At 50.7% G+C, this 15,460-nt stretch overlaps 1 protein-coding gene across 1 annotated transcript in view; it reads left to right on the forward strand.

Moving 5' to 3' along the window:
* LOC144729967 (chloride anion exchanger-like) overlaps window positions 1-15,460 on the forward strand; it is a 135,722-nt gene that overhangs the window by 80,343 nt on the left and 39,919 nt on the right. Inside the window, 4 exon segments of the mRNA XM_078610396.1 lie at window positions 353-543; window positions 2,935-3,099; window positions 5,829-5,981; window positions 6,515-6,597. Coding sequence (XP_078466522.1) covers window positions 353-543; window positions 2,935-3,099; window positions 5,829-5,981; window positions 6,515-6,597 — 592 coding nt within the window.

A 15,460-nucleotide genomic window follows, 5' to 3' on the forward strand; every position in this document is an offset into this window, starting at 1 on the left:
CGGCCACTCAGTCACTCACCAAACCACTCGTTCGCCTTCTCGGTCACTCAGTCGCTCACCAAACCACTCGCTCGCCTACTCGGCCACTCACTCGCTCACCAAACCACTCACTCGCCTACTAGGTCACTCAGTCACTCACCAAACCACTCGCTCGCCTACTCGGCCACTCAGTCGCTCACCAAACCACTCGCTCGCCTATTCGGCCACTCAGTCGCTCACCAAACCACTCGCTCGCCTACTCGGCCACTCGCTTAGTTACTCAGTCGCTCACTCACAGTCTTCTCGCCTCTCACTCCCACCCTCACTCACCCATGCGTCCGAACCACCTTCGACCCCTTGCTGCCACTTGTAGGCCTCTTCCCCGTGGTCAGCCTCATGGTTGGCACCGTGACGGTGCGCCTGGTCCCCGACGATGGGGGGGCAGTTGCCTTGGAGGCGGGAAACGAGACCCTGGGAAACGCCACCGTGGCCACGCCGAGCGACGTTGACGCGCGGCGAGTGGCAGTGGCTGCCAGCGTCACCTGCCTGGTGGGGATCATACAGGTGAGACGGGGACGCGTGGTGAGTGCATGGGGTGCACGTGCCAATAACACGTGGTAGGTGTGAGCTACAAAGACAAAGATTCCCCGTATAGCCTCAACATACTGTTGAGGCAAGTGCTGTTAACGAACATCTTATGAAGGCCGGAACGGCACACGAGGGGATGGGTGGCCAGCACCACGCCCGGCCGTCTTTGTCTCCCCAGTGGTGATGTTTACACACCAGAACCAGGTACTCATTCGTGGTTGAGTCGACCTCGGGGAGGCCCAGGACCGTTTCAGACAATTCTCACTCACTGGTGTTAGTGACCTTGAGCGGGAATCGAACTCGGGTCGCCGGGTTCGTAGCGCAGCGCACTAACCCCGACACTACCGCTCCCTTACCTGTATCTGTGTGTGTGTGCGCGCACATGCGTCATAATAGAGTCCAACAGATGTTCTTGTGTGGGCCCAGCGAGCACCCAAGATGTATTGGGTTCCGCCGATGCCAGAGCAGCGTGTTGGTGTTTACAAGTCCATAGAGTATTACTGCTATTACACACGCCTGTGCTTAAATGAATGCATATGTGTGTAGGTGTATGCATGTGTGTGTGTAGGTGTATTCATGTGTGTGTGTAGGTGTATGCATGTGTGTGTGTATGCATGCATGTGTGTGTATGCATGTATGTGTGTAGGTGACCCTCTGCTCACGATCATTAAGGAACTTCATGATGGTGAGCGGGCCCGGGTAAAACTACGTGGCCGGGAGTCGGAGCCTTTCCTTGTACACCTTGGGGTGCGACAGGGATGTCCTCTGGCTCCCACATTATTTAACATCTATTTCGACTGTGTAGTTCGTGAAGCCTTCAATAGCTGTACCGGGGGAATTTCCATTTGGTACAGATATAATGGGAGGCTGATCGACGCCCGGGTGCGATCAAGGGATGGCTCCCTATTGGTCAACCACGTTATGTATGCCGATGATTTGGTAATAGCTGCTCATTCAGAAGAGGAGTTGGAGACGCTGCTGCTGAGACTGGAGCGTGCCACTAAGAGGTGGGGCCTTACCATCAGCCCCACCAAAACTAAGCACCTGCCTGGGTATTTTGTACCATCGGACACTCCACCCCCACAACTCCCAATCGGTGATGGGGCAGTTGTGGAGAGAGTGGAGAGTTTCCCATACCTGGGCAGTGTGCTTATGACCGGCTCCAGTTTATCAACATAGGTCTCACTCCGAATCAGTCGAGCGGCAATATATTTTAATCGGTTGTGTTACCCTGTGTGGAAGCTTCAGGTCTTCTCGGCCACGGTCATTCCCTCCCTTCTCTACGCTTGCGACACGTGGACCCCCCTAGTGGAGCATCTTCGCCGGTTGGAAACATTTAGGCTGGCCTGCCTACGATCCATCTTGGGTTTAACCAGGCTGGATTGTGTGAGGAGCTCACAAATCCTTGAAAGATCTGGTCAAAGTCCCATCGGTGAGCTCCTCCGGCAGGCAAGGCTGCGTTGGCTGGGTCATATAGCCCGCATGCCCAGCCACCGCATGCCTAAACAGCTTTTGTTCGGCCGGATCGAGGGGGCTAAACGGGCGCGGCACGGGCTAGAGAAGACATGGAGTGATGTAGTACAGGAGGACGTGGAGCTGAGTGGACTTGCCAATGACTGGTACCAGCGGTGTCAAGATCGGCCTCTGTGGAGGAGGCTCGTGAAGGACGCTACTGGGCAGTTGGAGGCAGTCGCCCTCCAACAACAACGGAGGGCGAAGGAGCAATGCTCACAACAACGAGCGGAGCGCCGGGTGGCTAAAGCACAGCAAGTTGGTACAGTAGGGGGCACAGGTGGTGCATCAGCCAGTCATCTCGGTCATCTCGGTCAGTCGTCTCGTGGCACCTGCTGGGTCTGCCCCGTGACCTCCTGCCAGCTGGCGTTCGACACTTCACGTGGCCTCAAGGTGCACATGGCCTCCCACAAGCGTCGTGGTGACGTCACCGCCACTTAGTGGCGAATGGCGATTGTTGTTGTTGTGTGTAGGTGTATGCATGTGTGTGTGTATGCATGCATGTGTGTGTATGAATGTGTGTGTGTAGGTGTATGCATGTGTGTGTATGCATGTGTGTGTGTATGCATTTATGTGTAGGTGTATGCATGCGTGTGTGTGTAGGTGTATGCATGTGTGTGTAGGTGTATGCATGTGTGTGTGTAAGCATCTGCCAGTCACCTCAGTCAGTCAACCCACAACACCATCGTCTGCGCTGTCACCTCCTGTCTGCGAGCCTGCGACGCGTCACGTGGCCTCCAGGTGCAGCTAGCCTGGCACAAGCACCGTGGTGGCGCCCCTGCCACTTTGTGACGAATAGTGGCCGTCGCACTTGCCCCAAAAGTCTTTGTCTCTGACCTGTGTCCCTACGCCCAGCTGTGTCTGGGCGCGCTGCGTGTCGGCTTCGTCTCCATCTTCCTGTCGTCGCCGCTCGTCAGTGGCTTCATGACGGCGGCCGCGTTCCACGTCCTCGTGTCTCAGCTCAAGTATCTCTTCGGCCTCTCTGTGCCCTCGTACAGCGGCCCCTTCGCCTCAATCTACGTGAGCACTCACACCCACACACTGTTGGGGCAAGTGCTGTTAGCAAGCACCTACGAAGGCCAGCATGGCGCACGAGAGGGTGGATGGCCAACACCACGCCACCTTTGTCTCCCCAGTGGCGATGTTTATACACCGCACCAGGTACTCATTTAAGGCTGAGTCGACCTAGGAGATGCCCAGGAGTGGTTCAAATAATCGTCATTCGCCACTAAGTGGTAGTGACGTCACCACGGGGGTTGTGCCAGGCAATTTGGACTTTAAAGCCACATGAAGTTTCAAAGGTTTGCTGGCAGGTTACGGGACAGACCCAGGTGCCATGGGTCGACTGAGATGACCTGATGCAGCTGCATGAACTGTGCCCCCCTACCGTGCCAACTTGCTGTGTTTTAGCCGCTCGGCACTCTGCCCGTTGTTGTGAGTGTTGCTCCGTTGTTGGAGGGCGACTGTCTTCAACTGCCCAGTATTGTCCTTCACGAGCCTCCTCCACAGAGGCCGATCTTGACACCGCTGGTACCAGTCATCGGCAAGTCCACTCCGCTCCACATCCTCCTGTACCACATCACTCATCTCTTCTGGTGCCAGTTCTGCTCGAGAATGGATGGATCATAGGCAGGCCAGCCTGAATGTTTCTAATCGGTGCAGATGTACCATTAGCGGGGTCCACATTTTGCAAAAATAGAAAAGGAAAAGCATAACTGTGGCCGAGAAGGCCCGAAGCTTCGTGTAGAGTGACAGACCAGGTAGCATCCACACAGCCTTGCGCAGCCGATGATACGATAATGCCGCTCGACTGATTCAGAGTGAGACTTCTGATGTGAAACCGGAGCTGATCAGAAGCACACTGCCCAGGTACAGTGAGGGAAAAAAGTATTTGATCCCCTGCTGATTTTGTACGTTTGCCCACTGACAAAGAAATTATCAGTCTATAATTGTAATGGTACAGTAGATTTATTTGAACAGTGAGAGACAGAATAACAACAACAAAATCCAGAAAAACGCATGTCAAAAATGTTATAAATTGATTTGCATTTTGATGAGGGAAATAAGTATTTGACCCCCTCTCAATCAGAAAGATTTCTGGCTCCCAGGTATCTTTTATACAGGTAACGAGCTGAGATTAGGAGCACACTCTTAAAGGGAGTGCTCCTAATCTCAGCTTGTTACCTGTATAAAAGACACCTGTTCACTGAAGCATTCAATCAATCCGATTCCAAACTCTCCACCATGGCCAAGACCAAAGAGCTCTCCAAGGATGTCAGGGACAAGATTGTAGACCTACACAAGGCTGGAATGGGCTACAAGACCATCGCCAAGCAGCTTGGTGAGAAGGTGACAACAGTTGGTGCGATTATTCGCAAATGGAAGAAACACAAAAAAACTGTCAATCTCCCTCGGCCTGGGGCTCCATGCAAGATTTCACCTCGTGGAGTTGCAATGATCATGAGAACGGTGAGGAATCAGCCCAGAACTATACGGGAGGATCTTATCAATGATCTCAAGGCAGCTGGGACCATTGTTACCAACTGTTTTCTTGGTGACCACTACGCCGTGAAGGACTGAAATCCTGCAGCGCCCGCAAGGTCCCCCTGCTCAAGAAAGCACATATATATGCACGTCTGAGGTTTGCCAATTAACATCTGAATGATTCAGAGGACAACTGGGTGAAAGTGTTGTGGTCAGATGAGACCAAAATGGAGCTCTTTGGCATCAACTCAACTCGCCGTGTTTGGCGGAGGAAGAATGCTGCCTATGACCCCAAGAACACCATCCCCACCGTCAAACATGGAGGTGGAAATATTATGCTTTGGGGGTGTTTTCTGCTAAGGGGACAGGACAACTTCACCGCATCAAAGGGACGATCGACGGGGCCATGTACCGTCAAATCTTGGGTGAGAACCTCCTTCCCTCAGCCAGGGCATTGAAAATGGGTCGTGGATGGGTATTCCATTATGACAATGACCCAAAACACACGGCCAAGGCAACAAAGAAGTGGCTCAAGAAGAAGCTCAATAAGGTCCTGGAGTGGCCTAGCCAGTCTCCAGACCTTAATCCCATAGAAAATCTGTGGAGGGAGCTGAAGGTTCGAGTTGCCAAACGTCAGCCTCGAAACCTTAATGACTTGGAGAAGATCTGCAAAGAGGAGTGGGACAAAATCCCTCCTGAGATGTGTGCAAACCTGGTGGCCAACTACAAGAAACGTTTGACCTCTGTGATTGCCAAAAAGGGTTTTGCCACCAAGTACTAAGTCATGTTTTGCAGAGGGGTCAAATACTTATTTCCCTCATTAAAATGCAAATCAATTTATAACATTTTTAACTTGCGTTTTTCTGGATTTTGTTGTTGTTATTCTGTCTCTCACTGTTCAAATCAACCTACCATTAAAATTATAGACTGATCATTTCTTTGGCAGTGGGCAAACGTACAAAACCAGCAGGGGATCAAATACTTTTTTCCCTCACTGTATGGAAACCTCTCTATTCCCTCCACAACTGCTCCATCACCAATGGGGAGTTGAGAGGGTGCAGTGTTTGATTAAACAAAATATCCACCCACACAGCCGTGTCTCTTCCTCACGTGTCTCCCCGCACGTGATCACCCGGGACACGTGCTGGCTTTGTGAGATTATTCATAGCATAGTAGCGTCGGTTCACGTTTCAAATCCCACTCGTCCGTGCTTCCATGCATCTGAACGCCCATGCGCCCACCCATGCACCTGTGCATCTCCCCAGGCTATCATCGAGGTGTTCTCCCGACTGCCTCAGAGCAACGTGGCCGACGTCGTGACCTCGATCATCTGCATCGTCGTCGCCGTCCTCGCCAAGGAGATTAACCAGCGCTTCGCGCGCCGCCTGCCCGTGCCCATCCCGGTCGAGCTGCTCGTGGTCAGGACTCTGGCGCGAGCCTGCATCGCACGAGCAAATTAATCACAATTAACTGCACCGCCGCGCGCGCACGAGGTCCCCGCGGGCCGAGCGCACGCACCGTGCACACCGCCTATGGCTTCATGCATAATACATAGCGAGGAGAAAAATCATCACCATCATCATCCTCCCTCCTGTGCCACACCGCCTGCCCCCATTTCGACCCATGCCCTTTCAGGGACCCTGCTGCCCTGTCTCTGACCCCTAATCCCCTATCTGACCCTGCTCGTGCCCGCCTGGCCTCGTCTCTGACCCCTGCATGCCTGACCCCTGACCTTGATTCTGGCCGTGACCCCTGTCTCTCACCTCTGACCCTGTATATGATGCCTGACCCTGTACACAGTTCCTGATCCTATGACCCCTTAATCTGACCATATTATATGGCCCCGACCCCGTTATATGGACCCTGACCCCAGTCTCTGACCCCTGAACGCATTCTCTGACCGGTGACCCTCAGCTCCCCGTGACCCTACTGCGTCTGTGTGCGTGCTCAGACCGTGGTGGCGACCGCAGTGTCGTACGGAGCCGACTTGGAGGGGCGATTTGGGGTGGATGTGGTGCGCGACATCCCAAAGGGGTGCGTGCGTGCTGCTGTTGTGGTGACACACAGACAACCATTCCCGCATATCACCTTCAACATACTTTTTGGGAGGAAACATCTGTTAGCGAGTAGCAATTAAGGCCGGGGGTGAGTGGCCAACGCCACGCCCGGCCACCATTGTCTCCCCCAAGTTGCGGATCTTTATACAACGCACCAGGTATTCATTGAAGTACTCATAAATAGCTGAGTTAACCTATGGGAGGCCCGGGACAAGATCAAATATGTGTCACAGGCGGAAATGGAACTTTGGTCACTGGATTTGTAGTGCAACACGTTAACTGCAACTCTACGCACACCTGCACAGAGATATACTCACACTCACATGGCATAGATCTGCACAGCACTCACCTGCACAGCAACACATTCACACACTCACCTGCACCGTGACACATTCACACACTCACCTGCACAGCGACACGTTCACACACTCACCTGGACAGCGACACGTTCACACACTCACCAGCAGTGTGACACATTCACACACTCAGCTGCAATGACACATTCAAACACTCACCTGCACAGTGACACATTCACACACTCACTTGCACCGCGACACATTCACACACTCACATGCACAGTGACAAATTCACACACTCAGCAGCAATTACACATTCACACACTCAGCAGCAGTGACACATTCAGACACTCACTTGCACAGTGACACATTCATACACTCACTTGCACAGTGACACATTCACACACTCACCTGCACAGTGACACATTCACACAATCACCTGCACAGTGACACATTCACACACTCACCTACACAGTGCCACATTCACACACTCACCTGCACAGTGACACATTACTACACTCACCTGCACAGTGACACATTCACACACACACACACCTGCAGTATGACACATTCACACACACCTGCAGTATGACACATTCACACACTCACCTGCAGTGTGACACATTACTACACTCACCTGCACAGTGACACGTTACTACACTCACCTAAAATGACACATTCACACACTCACCTGCATAGTGACACATTCACACACTCACCTGCAGTGACACATTCGCACACTCACCTGCACAGCGACACGTTACTACACTCACTTGCACAGTGACACATTCACAAACTCAACTGCACGGTGACAAATTTTAACACTCACCTGCAGTGACACATTAACACACTCACCTGCACAGTGACATAGTACTACACTCACCTGCACAGTGACATAGTACTACACTCACCTGCACAGTGACACATTCACACACTCACCTGCACAGTGACACATTCACACACTCACCTGCACAGTGACACATTCACACACTCACCTGCACAGTGACACATTACTACACTCACCTGCACAGTGACACATTCACACACACACACACCTGCAGTATGACACATTCACACACACCTGCAGTATGACACATTCACACACTCACCTGCAGTGTGACACATTACTACACTCACCTGCACAGTGACACGTTACTACACTCACCTGAAGTGGCACATTCACACACTCACCTGCACAGCGACACGTTACTACACTCACCTACACAGTGACACATTCACAAACTCAACTGCACAGTGACACATTCACACACTCACCTGCAGTGACACATTCACACACTCACCTGCACAGTGACACATTCACACACTCACCTGCACAGTGACACATTCCTATACTCACCTGCACAGTGACACATTCACACACTCACCTGCACAGTGACACATTCACACACTCACCTGCATTGACACATTCACACACTCACCTGCACAGTGACACATTCACACACTCACCTGCACAGTGACACGTTACTACACTCACCCGCAGTGACACATTCACACACTCACCTACACAGTGACACATTCACACACTCACCTGCAGTGACACATTCACACACTCACCTGCACAGTGACACATTCACACATTCACCTGCATAGTGACACATTCACACACTCACCTGCACGGTGACACATTCACACACTCACCTGCACAGTGACACATTCACACACTCACCTACACAGTGACACATTCACACACTCACCTGCATTGACACATTCAGACACTCACCTGCACAGTGACACATTCACACACTCACCTGCACAGTGACACATTCACACACTCACCTGCACAGTGACACATTCACACACTCACCTGCACAGTGACACATTCCTATACTCACCTGCACAGTGACACATTCACACACTCACCTGCACAGTGACACATTCACACACTCACCTGCATTGACACATTCACACACTCACCTGCACAGTGACACATTCACACACTCACCTGCACAGTGACACATTACTACACTCACCTGCACAGTGACACATTCACACACACACCTGCAGTATGACACATTCACACACTCACCTGCACAGTGACACGTTACTACACTCACCCGCAGTGACACATTCACACACACACCTACACAGTGACACATTCACACACTCACCTGCAGTGACACATTCACACACTCACCTGCACAGTGACACATTCACACATTCACCTGCATAGTGACACATTCACACACTCACCTGCACGGTGACACATTCACACATTCACCTACACAGTGACACATTCACACACTCACCTGCATTGACACATTCAGACACTCACCTGCACAGTGACACATTCACACACTCACCTGCACAGTGACACATTCACACACTCACCTGCAGTGTGACACATTCACACACACCTGCAGTGTGATACATTCACACACTCACCTGCAGTGACACATTCACACACTCACCTGCATTGTGACACATTCACACACACCTGCAGTATGACACATTACTACACTCACCTGCACAGTGAAACATTCACACACTCACCTGCAGTGACACATTCACACACTCACCTGCACGGTGACATGTTCACACACTCACCTGCACAGTGACACATTCACAAACTCACCTGCACAGTGACACATTCACACACTCACCTGCATTGACACATTCACACACTCACCTGCACAGTGACACATTCACACACTCACCTGCACAGTGACACATTACTACACTCACCCGCACAGTGACACAATCACACACTCACCTGCAGTGTGACACATTCACACACTCACCTGCAGTGTGACACATTCACACACTCACCTGCACAGCGACACGTTACTACACTCACCTGCACAGTGACACATTCACACACACACCTGCAGTATGACACATTCACACACTCACCTGCAGTGTGACACATTACTACACTCACCTGCACAGTGACACGTTACTACACTCACCTGCAGTGACACATTCACACACTCACCTGCACAGTGACACATTACTACACTCACCTGCACAGTGACACATTCACACACACACACACACCTGCAGTATGACACATTCACACACACCTGCAGTATGACACATTCACACACTCACCTGCACAGTGACACATTCACACACTCACCTGCACAGTGACACATTCCTATACTCACCTGCACAGTGACACGTTACTACACTCACCTGCACAGTGACACATTCACACACACACCTGCAGTATGACACATTCACACACTCACCTGCAGTGTGACACATTACTACATTCACCTGCACAGTGACACGTTACTACACTCACCTGCAGTGACACATTCACACACTCACCTGCACAGTGACACATTACTACACTCACCTGCACAGTGACACATTCACACACACACACACCTGCAGTATGACACATTCACACACACCTGCAGTATGACACATTCACACACTCACCTGCAGTGTGACACATTACTACACTCACCTGCACAGTGACACGTTACTACACTCACCTGAAGTGACACATTCACAAACTCAACTGCACAGTGACACATTCACACACTCACCTGCAGTGACACATTCACACACTCACCTGCACAGTGACACATTCACACACACACACACACCTGCAGTATGACACATTCACACACACCTGCAGTATGACTCATTCACACACTCACCTGCAGTGTGACACATTACTACACTCACCTGCACAGTGACACGTTACTACACTCACCTAAAGTGACACATTCACACACTCACCTGCATAGTGACACATTCACACACTCACCTGCAGTGACACATTCGCACACTCACCTGCACAGCGACACGTTACTACACTCACTTGCACAGTGACACATTCACAAACTCAACTGCACGGTGACAAATTTTAACACTCACCTGCAGTGACACATTCACACACTCACCTGCACAGTGACACATTCCTATACTCACCTGCACAGTGACACATTCACACACTCACCTGCACAGTGACACATTCACACACTCACCGGCATTGACACATTCACACAAGCACCTGCACAGTGACACATTCACACACTCACCTGCACAGTGACACATTACTACACTCACCTGCACAGTGACACATTCACACACACACCTGCAGTATGACACATTCACACACTCACCTGCAGTGTGACACATTACTACACTCACCTGCACAGTGACACGTTACTACACTCACCTGCAGTGACACATTCACACACTCACCTGCACAGTGACACATTACTACACTCACCTGCACAGTGACACATTCACACACACACACACACACCTGCAGTATGACACATTCACACACACCTGCAGTATGACACATTCACACACTCACCTGCACAGTGACACATTCACACACTCACCTGCACAGTGACACATTCCTATACTCACCTGCACAGTGACACATTCACACACTCACCTGCACAGCGACACGTTACTACACTCACCTGCACAGTGACACATTCACACACACACCTGCAGTATGACACATTCACACACTCACCTGCAGTGTGACACATTACTACACTCACCTGCACTGTGACACGTTACTACACTCACCTGCAGTGACACATTCACACACTCACCTGCACAGTGACACATTACTACACTCACCTGCACAGTGACACATTCACACACACACACACCTGCAGTATGACACATTCACACACACCTGCAGTATGACACATTCACACACTCACCTGCAGTGTGACACATTACTACACTCACCTGCACAGTGACACGTTACTACACTCACCTGAAGTGACACATTCACACACTCACCTGCACAGTGAAACATTCACACACTCACCTGCACAGTGACACATTCACACACTCACCTGCACAGTGACACATTCACACACTCACCTGCATTGACACATTCACACACTCACCTGCACAGTGACACATACACACACTCACCTGCACAGTGACACATTACTACACTCACCTGCACAGTGACACATTCACACACACACCTGCAGTATGACACATTCACACACTCACCTGCAGTGTGACACATTACTACACTCACCTGCACAGTGACACATTCACAAACTCACCTGCACAGTGACACATTCACACACTCACCTGCACAGTGACACATTCACACATTCACCTGCATAGTGACACATTCACACACTCACCTGCACGGTGACACATTCACACATTCACCTGCAGTGTGACACGTTCACACACTCACCTGCACAGTGACACATTCACACACTCACCTACACAGTGACACATTCACGCACTCACCTGCATTGACACATTCAGACACTCACCTGCACAGTGACACATTCACACACTCACCTGCACAGTGACACATTCACACACTCACCTGCAGTGTGACACATTCACACACACCTGCAGTGTGATACATTCACACACTCACCTGCACAGTGACACATTCACACACTCACCTGCAGTGACACATTCACACACTCACCTGCAGTGTGACACATTCACACACACCTGCAGTATGACACATTACTACACTCACCTGCACAGTGAAACATTCACACACTCACCTGCAGTGACACATTAACACACTCACCTGCACGGTGACACGTTCATACACTCACCTGCACAGTGACACATTCACAAACTCACCTGCATTGACACATTCACACACTCACCTGCACAGTGACACATTCACACACTCACCTGCACAGTGACACATTACTACACTCACCTGCACAGTGACACAATCACACACTCACCTGCAGTGTGAACATTCACACACTCACCTGCAGTGTGACACATTCACACACTCACCTGCACAGTGACACATTCATACACTCACCTGCACAGTGACACATTCACACACTCACCTGCAGTGACACATTCACACACTCACCTGCACCGCGACACATTCACACAATCACCTGCACGGTGACACATTCACACACTCACCTGCACCGCGACACATTCACACAATCACCTGCACGGTGACACATTCACACACTCACCTGCAGTGACACGTTCATATACTCACCTGCACAGCGACACGTTACTACACTCACCTGCAGTGTGACACATTCACACACTCACCTGCACAGTGACACATTCCTATACTCACCTGCACAGTGACACATTCACACACTCACCTGCACAGCGACACGTTACTACACTCACCTGCACAGTGACACATTCACACACACACCTGCAGTATGACACATTCACACACTCACCTGCAGTGTGACACATTACTACACTCACCTGCACAGTGACACGTTACTACACTCACCTGCAGTGACACATTCACACACTCACCTGCACAGTGACACATTACTACACTCACCTGCACAGTGACACATTCACACACACACACACCTGCAGTATGACACATTCACACACACCTGCAGTATGACACATTCACACACTCACCTGCAGTGTGACACATTACTACACTCACCTGCACAGTGACACGTTACTACACTCACCTGAAGTGACACATTCACACACTCACCTGCAGTGACACATTCACACACTCACCTGCACAGTGACACATTCACACACTCACCTGCACAGTGACACATTCACACACTCACCTGCATTGACACATTCACACACTCACCTGCACAGTGACACATTCACACACTCACCTGCACAGTGACACATTACTACACTCACCTGCACAGTGACACATTCACACACACACCTGCAGTATGACACATTCACACACTCACCTGCAGTGTGACACATTACTACACTCACCTGCACAGTGACACATTACTACACTCACCTGCACAGTGACACATTCACAAACTCACCTGCACAGTGACACATTCACACACTCACCTGCACAGTGACACATTCACAAATTCACCTGCATAGTGACACATTCACACACTCACCTGCACGGTGACACATTCACACATTCACCTGCAGTGTGACACGTTCACACACTCACCTGCACAGTGACACATTCACACACTCACCAACACAGTGACACATTCACGCACTCACCTGCATTGACACATTCAGACACTCACCTGCACAGTGACACATTCACACAATCACCTGCACATTGACACATTCACACACTCACCTGCAGTGTGACACATTCACACACCTGCAGTGTGATACATTCACACACTCACCTGCACAGTGACACATTCACACACTCACCTGCAGTGACACATTCACACACTCACCTGCAGTGTGACACATTCACACACACCTGCAGTATGACACATTACTACACTCACCTGCACAGTGAAACATTCACACACTCACCTGCAGTGACACATTAACACACTCACCTGCACGGTGACACGTTCACACACTCACCTGCACAGTGACACATTCACAAACTCACCTGCATTGACACATTCACACACTCACCTGCACAGTGACACATTCACACACTCACCTGCACAGTGACACATTACTACACTCACCTGCACAGTGACAGAATCACACACTCACCTGCAGTGTGAACATTCACACACTCACCTGCAGTGTGACACATTCACACACTCACCTGCACAGTGACACATTCATACACTCACCTGCACAGTGACACATTCACACACTCACCTGCAGTGACACATTCACACACTCACCTGCACCGCGACACATTCACACAATCACCTGCACGGTGACACATTCACACACTCACCTGCACCGCGACACATTCACACAATCACCTGCACGGTGACACATTCACACACTCACCTGCAGTGACACGTTCATATACTCACCTGCACAGTGACACATTCACGCACTCACGTGCACGGTGACACATTCACACACTCACCTACAGTGACACATTCACACACTCACCTACACAGTGACACATTCACACACTCACCTGCACAGCGACACGTTACTACACTCACCTGCACAGTGACACATTCACACACTCACCTGCACAGTGACACATTCACACACTCACCTGCAGTGTGACACGTTCACACACTCACCTGCACAGTGACACATTCACACACTCACCTGCAGTGTGACACATTTCTACACTCACCTGCACAGTGACACATTCACACACTCACCTGCACGGTGACACATTCACACACTCACCTGCAGTGACACATTCACACACTCACCTACACAGTGACACATTCACACACTCACCTGCACAGTGACACGTTACTACACTCACCTGCACAGTGACACATTCACACACTCACCTGCACAGTGACACATTCACACACTCACCTGCAGTGTGACACATTCACACACTCACCTGCACAGTGACACATTCACACACTCACCTGCAGTGTGACACGTTCACACACTCACCTGCACAGTGACACATTCACACACTCACCTGCAGTGTGACACATTCACACACTCACCTGCACAGTAACACGTTACTACACTCACCTGCACATTGACACATTCACACACTCAGCTGCACAGTGACGCATTACTACACTCACCTGCACAGTGACATTCACACACTCAGCTGCAGAGTGACACATTCACACACTCACCTGCACATTGACACATTCACACACTCACCTGCAGTGTGACACATTCACACACTCACCTGCACAGTAACACATTCACACACTCATCGGCAGTGACACATTCACACACTCACCTGCACAGTGACACATT

The sequence above is a fragment of the Lampetra planeri genome, chromosome 34 (assembly GCF_965212315.1).
Source record: "Lampetra planeri chromosome 34, kcLamPlan1.2.h2, whole genome shotgun sequence".
NCBI lineage: Eukaryota > Metazoa > Chordata > Hyperoartia > Petromyzontiformes > Petromyzontidae > Lampetra > Lampetra planeri.